The sequence below is a fragment of the Cebus imitator genome, unplaced genomic scaffold (assembly GCF_001604975.1).
Source record: "Cebus imitator isolate Cc_AM_T3 unplaced genomic scaffold, Cebus_imitator-1.0 Scaffold471, whole genome shotgun sequence".
NCBI lineage: Eukaryota > Metazoa > Chordata > Mammalia > Primates > Cebidae > Cebus > Cebus imitator.
The window spans coordinates 1229519-1248439 of NW_016107786.1; the positions used below are offsets into that span (position 1 = coordinate 1229519).

General features: G+C 39.6%; 1 protein-coding gene across 1 annotated transcript in view; it reads right to left on the reverse strand.

The window, feature by feature from the left end:
- Positions 1-18921, reverse strand: part of PIR (pirin) — a 120340-nt gene that overhangs the window by 5022 nt on the left and 96397 nt on the right. The window contains exon 8 of the mRNA XM_017512373.2: positions 5552-5634. Within this exon, the coding sequence (XP_017367862.1) occupies positions 5552-5634 (83 nt within the window). The remainder of the gene's footprint in view (positions 1-5551; positions 5635-18921) is intronic.

The following is an 18921-nucleotide window of genomic DNA, read 5'->3' on the forward strand; positions in this document are numbered from 1 at the left end:
TCCTGCATGCCATGTCCAGCTCTTCTTCCTGACTGCTAATTCTGCTGACTAAGAGCAGCTGCAGCCCCATCCCTAGACACTAGACTGCAGAATTACAGACTTCTCCACTAGACTTCTAGATCCATTTCCCTTTTGTGGCCTCATTTCAGTGCCTGGATAGGCTTGGCATTCCAGATTAACTGGTTGGTGACTTCTCTGATTCCCCAGCTTCTACTTTTCTATTTCCATTTCCACAGCTCTTCCCATATGCAAATCCTCCCTTTCTGAGAAGCTGTCTTGTGACTGCCCTCTCAGGAGGAATCCCAAGCTAACCAAATGGGGCCACCTAAAGCAGAATTGAGGCACCTCTAACAACAGCCCCAGTAGAGTCCAGCTCCCAGCCTGCCGGCAACATATGTGACCCCAGAGAAACCAGCAGAAGAACCCCCCATCACATGGAGAAATAATAAATCATTGTTACTTTAAGCCACTACATTTTAGCGTGGTTACTCACTAATAGATAACTGAACATTATAATTTTCTTTTCAGGCTTCTTTTAGGTTTATCTGATTTAGAATAAAACAATAAAGCCAAAATGATTACGCACTTTAAAATGAAGCCTTCAAAATTTTTGAAACTTTGCCCCAATTCTAATATCGCATATTTATAAATATGTAAGTCAATATTATACTACATCATACTTCTACTAATGCAAAGCTCTTTAATTAGAAATTATTACAATGTTACTAGTTCCAAAAGATTTGTTACTGGTTTCAATAAAAAATTAATAATTAATTATTTAATCTTCCACAGATGTAATAAAAACTATCATGTTTCACATGACTGAAATCTGTTTCCCTTTCCTGCCTTCAACTTAAAAAATAAATGGGACTGTAGGGTACAATGCTTTCTTCAAAAGTCTTGATTTACTCCCTACAGTCCCAGGGCTGGGGTCATTTAATATATCTGCTCAGTTATGATATTTTGATCACTTCTTTACATTTTTTAAAGTCTCTGTTTAACCATTCCAAGGCCTATATTTATTTATGCACCATCACCTTACTTATCCATAACCGAACTAGCTGTCAAAATAGGCAAACATGAACCTAGATGACACTTTCTTTCCTTAGCTCACCTTCATTAGTGAAATCTAATAATCTTTCCAGATATACCAGAAAGTAGAGTGATGATGAGGCTGAAAGTCTCAGTTGCTGTTGCCTTGAAAAGTTGTCTATGATGACCTTGTCTATGGTGTCAGATGATGAAAATCATGCAAAAGCCAAGAGAATTAAAGACCTATTTAAAACCCAAGTCCTTACATGGCTCTAAATTAATGCCTTCATGGGATTTGATTTTTAAAACCCATATAAAAGTAGCAGAGGTCCACTCACTACTTCATGTATAATTACCCCAACTAACGTTCACCATCTTTTGGCACCCAGACCATGTCTTTTGCTTTGGTGCACCTTCTTAGGGTTTCTGTTACGGAGTTGGGCTCTTCTAGGTTTACTTAATAATTGACTTTTTAAAATTGCTCTTGTTATTCCATAAGTATTTTTGCCGAGCTATGTCTCGAGTTCCACTGATACTGACAATAAATGATCAAAGCCCAGGTGAAGGTTTTATGGTTCACTTAATATGTTGATAACTTCTAAACGGTGAATAGCTACTCAGTTGGTTTCATCAACTATAAGTATAAAGCTTAAGATGGCAGTAGGATTCTGAGTATGAATCTAGGGTGGGGTCCGCAACTCCCAGGCCATGGACCAGTACTGAATGGTGGTCTGTTGGGAACTGGGCTGCACAACAGGTGAGTGGCAAGTGAGCTAGTGAAGCTTCATCTGTATATATAGTCACTCCCCATTGCTCCCATTACCACCCAAGCTCTGCCTTCTGTCAGATCAGCAGTGGTGCTGGATTCTCATAGAAGCACAAACCCTATTGTGAACTGCACGTGCAAGGGATCTAGGTTGCATGCTCCTTATGAGAATATAATACCTAATGATCTGTCACTGTCTGCCATCACCCCCGGATGGGACCATCTAGTTGCAGGAAAATAAATTCAGGGCTCCTACTGATTCTACATTACAGTGAGTTACAGAATTATTTCATTATATATTACAATGTAATAATAATAGAAATAAAGTACACAACAAATGTAATGCTCTTGAAGCATCCCGAAACCATCCCCAGCCACCGCCCCCCACCCCCATCTGAGGAAAAATTATCTTCCATGAAATTGGTCCCTGATGCCAAAAAGGTTGGGGACTGCTGATCAAAGGGCATGTTTTTGCTTCAAAAACATTAATTATAGTGACACGATACCTGAAAAAATGACCAGAAAGAAACTGAGCTGACTGGGTGCGGTGGTTCACGCCTGTAATCCCAGCACTTTGGGAGGCTGAGGCAGTCAGATCATGAGGTTAGTAGATCAAGACCAGCCTGGCCAACATGGTGAAACCCTGTCTCTACTAAAAATACAAAAATGAGCTGGGCGTGGTGGCATGCACCTGTAGTCCCAGCTACTCGAGAGGCTGAGGTAGGAGAATTGCTTGAACCGGGAGGTGGAAGTTGCAGTGAGCCAAGATTGTACCACTGCACTCCAGCCTGGTGGCAGAGTGAGATTCCATCTCAAAAAAAAAAAAGAAAAGAAAGAAAAAGAAAGAAACTGAACTTTAGCATGACTTATTGCATGTATTTGTTCTTACCAGACTTCATTGTTTATACTTCTTGGGTCAATGAAAAGATCAAACAATTAGCTGTTATCAGCTTTAAAAATTAGTGGTTTAAACACCATGAACTTTTATACATAAACAAGCAAAAAAGTTGTCTCTAGCTTTAACAGGATGTTTTATTTTCTCTTTCAATGTTTCTTTTAATCAAATGCTATATATAGTCAAATATTAATATTTATTAATGAGTTTTCCATGAATGGTGCCAGCTAAAAAGCATTGTTACTCTGAAGTATGGCTTTGATGACAGCCAATGAGGTATTGATTCTCTACCTTGGTACACTACTGGTGAGCTTGCTAATCTATGAGGGTTAAGACCTTCTCAATAGGATACCAGTATAAACATGGGTCCAAGGGTGATATGGAGCCTTTCATATAAAACTCTTGTACTCCTGATCATGGAGCCATCAGGGCAACCATCACTTAGGAGAAAGTCCAGAGTACCATCTGTGGGTCAAAGCAGCACAGGAAGCCTTAGTCCTTGAAACAGAAGCTATTTTGGGAAGACTGGTACCAGTCTAGGATTAAATGTCCAGAGTAGGACTCTGAAAAAGTTCTAAGATGGAACAGGGAAACCTGGGGCAGAGAGAAGGTGTGATCTTTTGCATCATCCCTTCCTTGTTCTCCTCTCCTGCCCTAGAGACTGGCCACTATAGGAGATACTGTCCATACTACTGGTCAACCAGGAAAATGGGCGTGATGGTGAAGGACACAGAAAGGAAGAGTAGTAAAAGTCCAGGAAGAACAGAGCCAGGAGAAAGCCAGGAAAAAAAGTCAGCTTCTCATTATTGACCACAATTTAGTGCAAATGGTATTGGCACATCACTAGGCAGAAACATCTTCCTTCTTTATCAAATCCTCAGGCTAATGATAGGTCCAAGTGAGGATAACACTGGCTTGGAGCTTGAGTGAGTCAGGGTCTCTTCGAGCCTTTTTCTACCTGTAGAAACTGTTATGCCACCTAAGCCTTCAGGTCTACTGTATAAATCCTTATTAGGTAACATGAATGTGGCATGACTATCGAATTAGATATTTGGATTCATAAGCTTTTCAGTTACCATTACTGAGCATCTACAATGTACTAAACCAAATGTTTTCTATAAAGGGCCAGAGAGTTTGGGCTTTATCTGTCACAACTACTCAACTCCACTGTTATTAGATAAAAGAATCTACAGACAATATGGAAATGAATGGGTGTCACTGTGGTCCAATAAAACTTTATGAAAAAGGTTTGGCTTTGGCCTATTGGACATAAGTTACTGACCCCCATGCTCAGGAGTAGACTCGTAACGTATATAATCTCAAATATTCTAACAATCCCTTGCAGTTGGTGGTATTATTTAATTTTGCAGAGAAAGAAACTGAAGCTCAGAGGGCTTTTCAAATGTGTCCATAGTCACAACAGCTAACAAATAGTAAAGCCAAGATCCAAACCTTCATAATCTCTTTTCTGCTGTAATTTAAAGGTGACTTTCTACTATTGTGTGGATATAAGTGACACATGCCACCTTTAAATGCTGATTTTTTAATATCAATTTTTTCATAGGAATCTTTCTAAGGTTTTGATGGCTCAGGCTATGCTTATACACAGCAACAATTACAGAAGTGCACATAGCAGAATGATGCCACTGGAGCCAGAAATGCTGCTTGCCAGTGAACTGATGGCTTCAGCTGACTCTTTTCTATGTTGGCTGCACCTCTTCTTCTGACTTCCCTCATCATTTCTTTCTGGTGTTCTATTTTAGCTTCCAACTCCTTACCTGCAATGTGCTCTCTGTGTATTATAGGAAGAACTGAGGTTGCCAATTTAAACCAGATAAGGTTACAAACAACTCTAGTATCAGTAGGTTCTTGCCTATGTGTAGGTTTCATGCCTCTTTCCTATATTGGATTGAAAGATGTAGAACTGACATTTTTGTAGTTCAAAAGTGGGAGTTTTATATGGCTCAGTCTAATATTAAAGGGCATTGACCCTGACATATGCATTTTTCTGGTGCTCATGAGGTTTTTCTTCTGTTTGCCTCACAGTTTATGGTGGTGCCACAGAAGATTAAAGCAGCAGTAGATTGCTGCCAGAAAAGTGGGCTAAGATCTGATAACTCCTTAGAGCCACTGTGTTCTATAACAACAGGCAGGGTCAGAAGGCCAGAAGTCAGTCAGAGTGCCTCACTACTGGTCATCTGCACACGGAAATAGTTTTTGAAGTTTGTTTTTTCCTGAGCTTTTGCACAATTGTCTCCTCAATCCTCTTTATAATATTGACTAAACAGACTCACAACATGGTGACTGAATTACTCAAGGGAATGAAACAGACATGAGAAAGAAACTTGAAAACCTGGGAATAAAATCTCCCAAGACTCCTAAATATCAGAAACTTTAAAAGCAGGGATTCATCACAAAAGGACTGTGAAATGCATCATATCTTTCTCTCAGCTCAAAGTGGGGATTGTTTTCAAAGGGCTCTATGTGAGTATGCATATAGATCTATATTTCTACTTCTAGAGGGCTGATCTATTTTCACTTATGCTAAAAACAAAATAAACCAATTGTATAAAGAAAGAAAATTAAAAGATAACAAAGATGTGTGGCTTCTAGATTCAAATTTCCAGGGGTAAACAATAGGGACTTTATATGATTCCTGAAGATAACCAATATAGATAAAACTTTAAAATAAACCCATAGAAATCACATAAATTAATGAAAGGAGATGATAAACTTCTGGTATAATTTATTCTCTAAGGAAGAGAAAAATTTTCAGTTATCCACAACATTTAGGCATTCTCTTGGAAACCAGTAGAAAGTACATGTTAAGAAAGTTAAAAATAAAATAAAATACTTACCTTGTTCTCCACCTGGACACTGTCACCTTCCCCAAGCACTGCTGTGTGATGAGGTTCTATTTTTTCTTGTGCATCATCGGGCCCTACAAAACCAATTTAATATCCATTATAGTACATTTGTTATACGGTTACTCATTTGGTTAACTACATAGCACCACAATATTAATTTTAATTTGAGAAATAACAGACTTGGTAATTTCCTTAAATCTCTTGGTTAATTATATTTGCTATTATTAAAGCCTAAAACTAGTTTGTTTTCAATTTTGAAAAAGTACAAGGAGATGAATCCTGCACTGTTTTCATTTACAGTTTTAATGTTATGCTTAAATATTTCAATTGATATGCAAAGTCCTTGGCATCATGTGCTCATTTTTCCTTAGGTAAATTATAAACTTTATAAGAATTAAGAAAACTTGGAAAAATTATCAGATGCCATAATTAATTTCAACAAGTATTAATTGAGTACCTACAATTTCCTAGTACTATGGGAGAATACAGAGACATGCAAAGTAGATTCCTTTCATAGAAATAATCCAAAATCTCATTAGAGCAAACTAAATCTATACACACAAAATAATCAGATAATAATTCAACTGAAAAATAAGATAGTTGGAAAGTTATTGAATAATGGCTATTAAAACATGAATAAGACTGTTCTAAATGTTGTGGTAACATTCAGGATAGATAAATTTCCATCTCTTCTATACTGAGGTTTACAAACAAAATAACACAAATGAAAATATCTCTTAAAGGCAACGATAAATTCATAACCAAAGTTCAGTAAGAGAACAAGAGTGACAGGGGCTTCTGCAGGTCTAGGGACCCCAGAAATTTGTTGTGGAGGAGGTAAGACTTGAACAGAGCTCTGTAGAATTAGATAAACTACAAGAGGCAAATCTGGGGAAAAGGACATTCTACACAAGACAAAAGATTGTGGTGAACCTTCGACCATTCCTGGAACAGTCTTTTGGGAAGAACAATGGAAATGTAAGCTGTCTTCAGATCAGGGAAAGCCTTTAAAATACATGTTTATCCATATGACAGCCCTTGAGGAGTGTGTGTGTGTGTGTGTGTGTGTGTGTGAGAGAGAGAGAGAGAGAGAGAGAAATTACCAGACCTGTGTCTTGGAGAAATAACTCTGATGGCAGAATGTGGAGTGAATTATTGGAGGGGACAAGACTGAAGAGTTAGGATGACCTACTAGGAGTTTGCTGTAACAGTCTAAGTGAAAATGAATTACAGTCTGAATTGAGAAAGCAGCAACAGAAAGATAGGGATGGATTTGACAGGTGGAGTTGAAAAAGAATCTAAAGGATTGGGCAACAGTGGGAGAGAGAAAAGTCTAACACAATTCTCACTAGGAGCAGAAGAATGTAGTGACTTGAAGATTGCAAGAGTGGTTCTGCAAGAGGAGGCTGCAGAATGGAGAGGCCAGAGTGGGCCACAGAAGGCTGTAGAGAAGGGGTGATATTTGGACTAGGTCTTTCAGTTGGGTAAAAGCCACAATATATGAATGGATGAGAGAGAGATTTCAAATTGAGTGAGCAGCCCATAAAATGTCTAGGGAGATATACCTGCATGCCCTTTCGGGATGTAAATAAGGGCATTCATGTGACAAGTTGGAGCTGAATAATCAATAAGGAAATGTTTATTTAAATGGAAATAATAGTTTGGGCAATTATTATGTAAACAGAAACATAATTTGTGAATTTTAGACATATTGGTTAGATTCCAAACTACTATATTTTCTAGTAAAGTTCTCACCTCCACTTTGGAAATAACCAATATGAGGCAGCAGAGCACATTCTGATGCTTGCAAACATGAAATAGGATTCTAATAGAGCAGGGGTTCTTAACATGGAGTCAATGTCCTCCCAAGGAGTCCATGGATAGAATTCAGAGCACGGGTGAACTTGGATAGGAGATAAATTACATGTTTACTTTCACTAACAGCTAAATTGAAAGGTATCTTTTCCTTCAATCATGAATGTAGCCAATAAGCCACAGTAGTATTAGCTGGACTGTGAGACTTTGTCTCCAGCAGAAATCATAGATATTTTCATATCACATTATGATTTTATAGACATCTCAAAATATAGTTTGTTAATTATTATGTAAAATTTAGAGCAGACCTGCTAATCATGTTATGTCAAATGTCGTTAGAGAAGCACACATATAACTGTATCCCTAAACCTGTTCTTTTAACATTTTCATAACTGCACTGACTGCACTGACTTTAAAAACATTATTCGAGGAGTCAGGGGGCTTGGCAGATGTCAAAAAGGTCCATGGCAGTAAAAAGATTAACAACTTCTGTTCCAGAGGCAGCAGTATGCTGGTTAATGCTTAACAACTGGCTTTCAGGAATAAGAGGGGAGAACTAACCTGATTTGTAAGTGTGTGCCAATTTCTGTGGTGTAAATACTCCCACTGTGGCCAATTTCAACCTGCTAATGTGAGGCCAGGGAAGGCACATAATCAGCTCCTGCAAGCTGGCAAGAGCCAGCCCTAGCATAATACTACAGGTTTCTCCTACATCAAATATTTAGGTCAACAAACATCATGAAAGGAAATGATAGAATTCCATCGATTTTCCACTTATGTAGGGATTTGGCAATAAAAGAGAAGTCTGGGAGTTAAAAAAGAATCTCATTTAGAGTTGAGTAATATTCTTAACTGTGATACGGAGCAGCATTTTATTAAGTGTGCTTTACCGAAGTCCCCTGGGAGCAATAAACCACGTCTTTATCTTCAACTAATTCATATATAATACTCATTAACCACGTGGTCCACTCCTGGCCCCTAATTTTGCCATGTAGGGTGTTTCATGATACATATACCAAAACAGTTTATAAAGCCCTTCGTTATGTTTTAATGGAGTGAGCTGGCAAAAGGGTGCTAAAAAATAATGCTGAATTGGTATTTCTTTGCACCCCCTATCAGGGGAGCCTGCTTGACTATGGTGTTCATTGGTCTGTGAGGAAATCTTAACAAAGAGTTCAGCTTGTCTAAAGGGCTCTAATTCTAATTGTATGTGGGATGCAATGTCTGCCCATTCTCTTTGCAATCTCAGTGTTGATACTAACTATGTCATTTGAAATGCCCCACTCTAAGGTAAATATTTTTATTTATTTTCTTTTGAGACAGAGTATTACTCTGTTGCAGAGTCTAAAGTACAGTAGTACAGTCACAGCTCACTACAGCCTCAACTCTGGGGTTTAAGTGAGCCTCCCACCTCAACCTCCCAAGTAGCTGGGACCACAGGCATGCATTACCATGCCCAGCTAATTAAAAAAAAAAATTGATTGAGGCAGCGTCTCATCATGTTTCCCAGGCTGGTCTCAAATTCCTGGGCTCAAGCAATCCTCCCATCTCAGTCTCCCAAAGTGCTGGGATTACAGGAATTAGCCATCACGTCTAGCCAAGGTAAACCTTTCTTATAGACACTGGAGTCAGTGTTTCAGGTTAATAATAACTGCAAGTGTACTTTTAGCTTCTGTATTATTACGTGAAATGCTTAAAACAGGGCCACAGAAAGCAAAGACTGATTCTATCTTTATTTGCAGATCATTTTTATGATATTCACCCATCTGGTTATCTCCTGAACCTAAAATGAGTCTCAAAAAATACTTGTTTCTGACCACTTTCAATTATAAATATAGCCAAATCAGATAACAAATAGTTTCCATTGGGAATCACTGCCAAGAATGTTAAATCTAATAACGCAGTTAAAGAAAATTTTAACTGAAAACAACTTAATTGTAATTTTTTTGCCTAAACAGTCATAAAAGGGTAAAATGCTTCAAAACCTATTTTAAAGTTAGTGCTGCATCTTCAGTGTGTATTAATTGCTGTACAACTTTTCTGCAAATGCCAATTTTTCTTTTCCTTTTTTTTCTAATAATTGCTGTCCTTCTTATTCTCTGTTCTATACACTCCAGTACTTCTATGATAGGTTTTGATATCATCAATTTTATATGTGTAGTTGAAGCCTTCTTACCCATTCAACTGAGATTGTTAATTGAAAAAGACAGTCAAACTGCCTCAAACATTTAATTTTAAGGCATAAAAGTACATTTGTTTGTAAATTTTTAGAAATAACGCTGTAACATTTTCGGAGGCCTGCTTGAGCCTAGGATTTCAAGACCAGCCTGGGCAACACAGGGAGACTTTGTCTCAATGTAAAATTTTTAGGCACGGTGATGCCCATCTGTCATCCCAGCTACTCAGGAGACAAGTGGGAGGAGTGCTTGAACCGAAAAAAAAAAAAAAAAAAAAAGAAAAAAAGAAATGTAGTTAAGGTGGGTCTACTTGCTGGATTGAAGAATTTTCTTTTTAATTAAAGATGGGGTTTTACCATGATGGCCAGGCTGGTCTTGAACTCCTGACCTCAGGTGATCTACCCACCTTGGCCTCCCAAAGTGTTAGGATTACAGGCGTGAGCCACCATGCCCAGCGAAGAATTTTCTTTTTAAAGCATACCCATAATGCACCATCCATTAGATTATTAGTTTCCCCAAGTCTTTCGTAAAGTCAAAGGCATTTTCTTATTATAAAAAATTTTGGGGGGACGGAGTCTTGCACTTTTGCCAGGCTGGAGGGCAGTGGCGTGATCTCGGCTCACTGCAACCTCTGCCTCCTGGGTACAAGCAATTCTCTGCCTCAGCCTCCCGAGTAGCTGGGACTACAGGTGCCTGCTACCATGTCCAGCTAATTTTTGTATTTTTAGTAGAGACAGGGTTTCGCCATCTTGGCCAGGCTGGTCTAGAACTCCTGACCATGTGATCCACCAGCCTCAGCCTCCCAAAGTGCTGGGATTACAGGCATGAGCCACTACACCTGGCCCTTATTATTAAATTTTTCATTTTTGTGGGTACATAGTAGTTGTATATATTTATGGGGTATATGAGATGTTTTGATTCAGGCATGCAATGCATAATAATCACATCATGGAGCATGGGGGTATCCATCCCCTCAAGCATTTATACTTTGTGTTACAAACAATCTAATTACACTCTTTTAGTTATTTTTAAATTTGCAATTAAGTTATTATTGACTATAGTCACCCTGTTGTGTTGTAAAACAGATCTTATGCATTCTTTCTATTTTTTTTGTACCCATTAACCATCCCCACCTCCCCCGCCCAGTCCCCCACTACCATTCCCAGCCTCATGAACTCTTGGTAACCTTCCTTCTACTCTCTATGTTCATGAGTTCAAATTGTTTTGATGTTTAGATTCCACAAAGAATGGAGAACATGTGATGTTTGTCTTTCTGTGTCAAAGGCATTTCCTTTAGCAATTCACTTTTACAAAACATCTGCCTTAGTTGTTCTGGAAATACCAACTCTCTTTTCACACTTATTTCATTAATTTACAACTGTTTAATTAAATTGCATAATTTCAATTATTGGTGCAACTGGCATAAATGGACTGAGAACAAACATAGGTGCCTTTAAGTCCACTGCAACTCAGCTGATGGGAGAAGCTATGGGCAGGCAGACTAGGGAGGATCATCCTGGGTGTCAAAGCAAGCACCTTCCTCAAAGTATTCACCATAAAATGAAGAGCACTGAGCAACCCAGTTAGTTGGATAAATGGAGGTCAATTATGAGGCCTGCTGGTGTATATTTGTGTTTCCCTGCCTTTACTGCAAGATCCAGAGATCATTTCAAACTGCTTAATACCACCCAAAACCAGAGCACAGAAGTTTGTGTTCAAAAGGTTGAGCACAAACTAAGCACGAACTATTTAAATAAATTCAAAACATTTTACTGCCTTTGTAAGCTTGTTTATTTCAATAACCACAAACAAATGTTTTTCGATTTCTAAAATTTTTTTTTTTTTTGAGACAGAGTTTCGCCCTTGTTGCCAGGCTGTAGTGCAGTGGCACGATCTTGGCTCACCGCAAACTCTGCCTCCTAGGTTCAAGCCATTCTCCTGCCTCAGCTTCCTGAGTAGCTGGGATTACAGGCATACGACATCATGCCTGGCTAATTTTTTATTTTTAGTAGAGACGGGGTTTCTCCATGTTGGTCAGGCTGGTCTTGAACTCCTAACCTCAGGCGATCCACTTGCCTTGGCCTCTCAAAGTGCTGTGATTACAGATGTGAGCCACTGCACCTGGCCGATTTCTAAATACTTTCTAAGTACCAACAGTATACTTGATATCAGGCTTTCTAGGGGACTGGAATTCAAGCTGATAAACTGTACCAAGCTTCAGGGTTACAGGACGTAAACTTTTCTATCCTTTTGATCTCTGCATTAATGTGTAAAGTAATTTTCAGCATAGCTGCAGGGAAGAGATTTGGTACTAGTATCTGCAGGATCTACTGTTTTTCTGACCATGTAGTTTTCATTTTCTTTTGATTTCTTTATCATATGATGCACAGATTCCAGCTGTGGGCTGGTCAAAGAACTTTTTGCCTCAGCAAAAGATCGTTGTCAAAGGTCTCTCCCTTTATTGCACACTTTTTAAAATTACTATTCAATAGTTAGTTTAGAAGGCTCTTCATTGTTGGAAAAAGCAAATATATTAAAAAGTAAGAAAATCCTTGAAAAGAATAAAGAGTACATTCAAATGAGTCTCAAATGAATACTTTCTTTGAATAAGAAAATGAGAATTCTACTAGACTTACTTTAGCTAACTCTGTTTCTCCGGGGTGTCATTAGAGGACAATTACATAGCTTCACAATACTTACCTTGACCTTTAAAATGGCTAAGTGACTTTGACAACTAGACATCCAGCATTTTCTTTTTTTCCTCCTTTCTTTTATTTGTTTTCTTTGATTAAGACAGAGTCCTGCTCTGTGCCCAGACTGGAGTGCAGTGGCTCAATCTCGGATCACTGCAACCTCTGTCTTCCAGGTTCAAGTGATTCTACTGCCTCAGCCTCCATGTAGCTGGGACTACAGGTGCACACCACCACACCCAGCTAATTTTTCTATTTTTATTGGAGATGGGGTTTCACCATGTTGGCCAGGCTGGTCTCAAACTCCCAGCCTCAAGTGACCTGCCTGCCTCAGCCTCCCAAAGTGCCGGGATTACAGGTATGAAACACCATGCCCAGTTGTCCAGCATTTTCTAACATTCAAAACTCGACCTGTTTGTAGTTAAACTAAATTTACCAATGTCTTTTAAGCACTTCCTGTAATAAGCTAAAAATTTAACAATTAACTAATATAACTAATAACTAATATAACTACTAAATTTCCTAATAACCAATATTAACTCCTAAGTTTCCGTTTTATGCAGTCTCCCCAGATTATTTCCCCAAACCAAGTTGCAGCCCATTTATTCCAGCCCAATGCACTAAGTATATATATATTCATTACATCTACTTCAACTGAACATGTTTGACATTTTGAAAAAGACAATTCCTTGCTTATCACTTCCTGCCATCTGTGGTTTGTTGGTGCCAACCTAGTTTTATAAGCAAGATAAAATTGAGGCAGTAAAGTCAGAAAGCATTTTTGGGATTTTCTTTACTGATTTTATAAGTCAGTACATATTCAATAGCTATTTCTGTTTCGTCATTTCTTTTTCTCTGATGATTTATTCTTGTCCTTTTGTTTTTCTCATTAACCGCCCCCCATTAAGGTGTTGGTAGGAGGAAGGGAAGGAGATAAAATTCAAATGAGGCCATTTAGCCAGCCACTCACTGGTTAAAGCAGAGTCCCGAGAGACCAGTTTTGTGAGATGGATTCTCTTCACGGTCCAGCTTATTCTGGACAGATGCAACTTTGCTCCAAGGTTACAGACCAGCCCCTGCCAGATGTTTTGCACTGTGGCCCATGGTCACGAGGAGGGAGCAGGTCAGTAAATAGAGATGACTCAGGAAAATCCTACCTCATCTCAAGAAAAACTAGTGGATGTGTGGGTCATTCTTATCCTGAGATTCACAGAGCATTTCACTTGTTAACTTTTCAGGCTAAAGGTCTATCAGGAAACAAGGCTGTAACTACTGCTTAAAACAGGTTTAGGCAATTACTTGTTAATTTCTTTCCCCTTCATTCTCTACAATGTCATTTAAACCAAAATCACCTGTCACCTTTTGTAGAGCTCACAGGCTGTTTTCACTTTTATAAATGGTTGAAACAAGCTAAAAAATAGTCTTTCATAACATATGAAAAATATATGAAATTTACATTTCAGTGACCATCAATGAAGTTTTATTGGAATAGCCACCCAATTTGTTTATGTATCATCTGTGGCTGCTTCTGTACTACATGGACAGGGCCAAGTAGTTGCAACTGAGACTATATGCCTTGCAAAGTTGAAAATATTTGCTATCTGGCCTTTTACAGAAAGTTTGCTTCTCCCTGTTTTTTCTCACTCTACACAAACATTTCTGGTATCCTTACCACCTTAAAATTCATGTGCTTTCTTTATTTCCATTTATGCAGATTATTTTTTGCTCTTGAAAGCATAAATCAGGAGCACTGCCTCCATAAAAATGTTTTTTTTTTCTATTTTTATAAAGCACCATGTGTTTCTCAGGATTTTCAGGAGATTATAAAAACAAATGATGTCTCATCTCTTCCAGATGGTTAATAGAGTTTAAGGTGTGTATATATAAATTTATGATACTACTACAAGACTTTTTTTTCCACACTTTCTCCAGTGCTAAAATAAATGAATTTTGCTCCTGACCCCTGATTCAAATGCTATTCATTGAAAAGGGAACTAAGTCCATTTGTACTGTACTGGGAATAAATTCAAAATACATGAGTTTGTATTACCATTATTTTCCAGAAGAATAATTTCAGGCAATTGAACACCCTTTTGGAGAATATAAGAATGGTTTAAATAGTTCTGGGTGTGGCCTTCTATCCTTGAGTAGATATTATCTGTAAGCCAGCTGCCTGGAGCTCAGAGTGTATTGCCCAAGGAGGTGGCCATGTTAGAGCCCCAGGAAGTTCAGTGCTGGCATCCCTGCAGGAGTGGGTGGAGAGCACCCAAACTGCAGAGGGTCTCAGAAACGGGAATTCTTGGCCAGTCTGTACTTTGGGATGCCCCACCCCATCCATCCACACCACCCATAATTGTCTATGGCGATGAGGAGGGGAAAATGGGAGGTTGATTCTCTAACTGGGTTTTCTCAGAAGTATAACTGGAGATGCATATTCTGATACAAGGAATTTATCTGGGAGGTGATCTCAGGATACAACAGTCCAGAGTCAGGAGAGTTAGACAGAAAAGGGAAGTCAGACAATGAAGGGTGTGTCATCAAACACGCTCAGGTGGCTTGACTGTATGTAAATAGCCTTTCACACAGGCTTCAGAGCTATCCTGCCTGATGGGTCAGGTAGCTTTTGGGAATGCTAATTCTCCAGTACTTTCACACTGAGCAACTAGTAAATGGCCTTTCACACAGGCTTCAGAGTTATGGTGCCTGAGGGGTCAGGTAGCTTCTGGGAATGTTAATTTTCCAGTACTTTCACCTTGCCCTGATTGGTTTCAGCGAAAAGCCTTCAGGCAAAGTGGTACAGATTCTGGCTGTTGTTAGTTGGTCAATGGGCACTCAGGAAGTAAGGGCCCAGGGGTGTGGGTGGGATACCAACATCATCTGCTATAGCTGTTTTCTCCAAATCCTTCAGAGAGCCTTTTAAGGGAACCCATGGCTGCTTTTAGGAGGATGGGAAGGGGAGGAGTAGATGCAGGCAGGAGCCAGGCTGCTCTGCAAGCCCCTCTCTCCCACTCGCTCTGTTGCTTCTGCTGCTGGGTTGGCTACGGGATTTAGACTTGAAAAGACAAGTTAGATGGTGCTATCTCTGCATTGTCATTGGACAAAGGGTATGCGGTGGAGCGTGGAGAGCAGGATTGAGAAGACCTTAGCTCTGGTCCCACATCTACCAATGTGTAACCCTAGCAAGTTAAACAACTTTCTTTAGATTTCACATTCTTCATCTATAAAATGAGCATTGGTTGGGTCTCAAACATATTTTCTTGATTAGACTCAACAAGCAACACATATATAACCCTCGGAAGAACAGAAAAAAAAAAAAAAAACACTTTTGAGATTTCTCAGAGGAAACTAGCATCGCAAATTCATCTCCTTCCACTTCCTCCTCCCAAGAGATAGGCAGATTCCTGCTCCCCTTGGAGCCCATTGTAGCTCCATCCCTTTATCAGTATGAAGGTTGCCAACGTCCTAGCAAGGTATCAAAACACATAATGGTGCCTGGACTTTCCTCTGTGTACAGGCTGTGTCATAACTGGTGTTCATATTCTCTTCCCTCACTGAACATTCTGTAAGCTTAGAGGCACCTTGCCCTGGGCATACATGTGCTTCGATATAGAGACGGCTAGTATGGGAGAGAAGGTGGCATAGTATTTAATTACATAAAATGGTATCATCCTACCTTTTCTGCCTTTAGTAGTTTAAATTAAATTGCAATTGAGTCCTAAGTGACATAGCCAGATATGGTGTAAATGAAGCTCGTCCACCCTGGAAAGGACCAGCAACATTAAAATGTTAGTGTCCATAATGCCAAAAGGAACAAAGGCATATACATATTACAAATATAAACATATTTGGAGATGAAATCCTTTATTTTTCTTTAGATAGACATTTTAAGATTTAAGTTCTGTGAACTGTTTAAAATATACACTGACACTCATATTGTTCTCTTTCTCACACACAAACACACCCCTAAACCAAAATGACTTGGTCCCAAATATTTAAGACATACCCAAAATAGACAGTGTACAATTCAACTGGCTGTGTATCTATAGGCTATAAGCTGTATTATCAAACAAACTATTCCTTCCAGTTGTAATGATATCATGGTAACTGCAACACTCCAGTTTGGCTTTATCTTCCATTTGTTGTGTCTCCAGTGTGTCTGAAGTATGAAGATGATGCTAGAAATATGCTTTTTTTTTTTTTTTTTGAGACCGAGTCTCGTTCTGTCACCCAGGCTGGAGTGCAGTGGTGCCATCTCGGCTCACTGCAACCTCCGCCTCCCAGATTTAAGCGATTCTGCTGCCTTAGCCTCCCTAGTAGCTGGGATTACAGGTGCCCGCCACCACATCTAGCTAATTTTTGTATGTATTAATTTATTTATTTTTAGAAGAGATAGGGTTTCACCATATTGGCCAGGCTGGTCTCAAACTCCTGACCTCAGGTGATCTGCCGGCCTCAACCTCCCAAAGTGCTGGGATTACAGGCATGAGCCACTGAGCCCAGCCTGGTTTTTTGCACTTAGTTGCATTCTAGTTCCAGTGTATTCTAGCTGCATTCTGGTTCCAGTGAACTCCTCCTTTTTATCGACCCTAACATACAATATGCGTAAGTTCCAGGGATGCAGGGATACATAATCTTCAGGGTATCAATGGGCTCCAGGATGGCCTGTGAACTCCCTTGAATTGTTCACACAGTTTTTGAAGTGGGCACACTTTTCTGGGAAGAGAGTACATAGATTTCACCAGGTTCCTACCATGACCCATGGGGCCAAGAGATCAGAACCATGGACAATAAGCTATTTGCACTCTCAGCACAAACACTTGATTTCCATGGATGTTTATACATTGTACCCATGGCTCAGAAGAGCTGCTGTGTTTCCATCAAGAGATGCGGGTGTTGAACGATGAGAGCACATGGACAAAGGGAGGGGAGCACTACACACTGGGGTCAGTTGGGGGGAAATAGGGGAGGGATGGTGGGGGGTGGGGAGCTGGGGAGGGATAGCAGGGGGAGAAATGCCAGATGTAGGTGATGGGGAGGAAGGCAGCAAATCACACTGCCACATGTGTTCCTATGCAACAACTTTGCATGTTCTTCACATGTACCCCAAAACCTAAAATACAATAAAATAAATAAATGGGGGAAAAAAAAGAGATATGAACCTAGAAAAGGCACAGTCAAAATGGAATCAAGATATCCCTCCATATGTCTTCAGTGAAAAAGGAGATCTGGAAAGAGAACGCAGGGCACAGTTCAATGCTGGAAGGACAGAGCCCACACTGGAGTCTGTGTAGGAGTCAGTGTGGTGACAGAGTAAACAAAGGCAAGCACAGAAGGAACAGGGAGGCCAAAATATGTTCCAAGGATTTGATTGTCATGGCAGGTGGCTTGAAACGCCCAACTGGGTACAAGAGAAAAGTTATAACTGAGAAAACGTAAATTAAGTCTCACTAAGAAAATCTGAAGGACGGAAAAACAAACATGCTTAAGCAGGTCCAGAGAATATTTTCCCATCCTCCTATTTCACAGTTTTTCCTCTCTGATATTTTACTACAGTAAGTTTAAGCCCTCTGAAAGTAATGTTACTTATTCATAGCTTACTCTTTTTTCTCCTATATTAACCCACTCAGACTTAGTCTTCCGAGCTTGATCTACCATCATTTACTGAACATCTACCATGGGCATGTACTTTAGAGGGAGATACAAAAATGAATAAGGCATAGCTGGGTGTTCAAATTGTGTACCTTTGAGGAGGGAGGTCCATGGTAGATGATAAAAACACACACTAACAATTTATAGCCAGATCCCATATGTCTTAACTGGATGGGCTGGCTCTGTTGGAGTACTTCTTCCTCTGTTTTCTAATGAATGCTGAGATTTTTCTACTTCTATTTAGCCTGATTTATAATCATACTCTACAATGAAACCCCTTTTTCCTCTGCTTTTTCAAAAATTTTGCCACCTACAATTGCTTCTTTTTCAGAGCACCAATGGCTTCATTTTTTTCTGATTATACAAAAAAAAAAAAAACCACATTAATTTAAAAAATACACAGAGAGAGAGAGAGAGAGAGAAAGAGAAAGAGAGGGTCTCACTCTGCTTACTCTGTCACCCAGGCTGGAGTATAGTGGCTCCATCTCAGCTCACTGCAATCTCCGCCTCCCAGGTTCAAGTGATTCTCCTGCCTCAGCCTCCTGAGTAGCTGGCATTACAGGCATGCACCACCACGCCTGGCTAATTTATTTTAAGAACATGAAAGTATGGGACATCTGAGCTGAAAATCTTTCTGTAATCTTCATTCCTACGCTGACATAAATATTGTTAGCAATTTGCTTTCAGGTTTTTAAAAATTTTTTGTGCACTATATATTATTTCCTTAAAAACCAGAACTAACTTGGGCTGGGTGCAGTGGCTCATGCCTGTAATCCCAGCACTTTGGGGGGCTGAGGCGGGCAGATAACAAGGTCAAGAGTTCAAGACCATCCTGGCCAATATGGTGAAACCCTGTCTCTACTAAAAATACAAAAATTAGCTCTGCATGGTGGCTTGTGCCTGTTATCCCAGCTACTTGGTAGGCTAAGGCAGGAGAATTGCTTGAACCCAGGAGGCGGATGTTGCAGTGAGTCGAGATCATGCCACTGCACTCTAACCTGGGCGACAGAGCAAGACTCCGTCTCAGAAA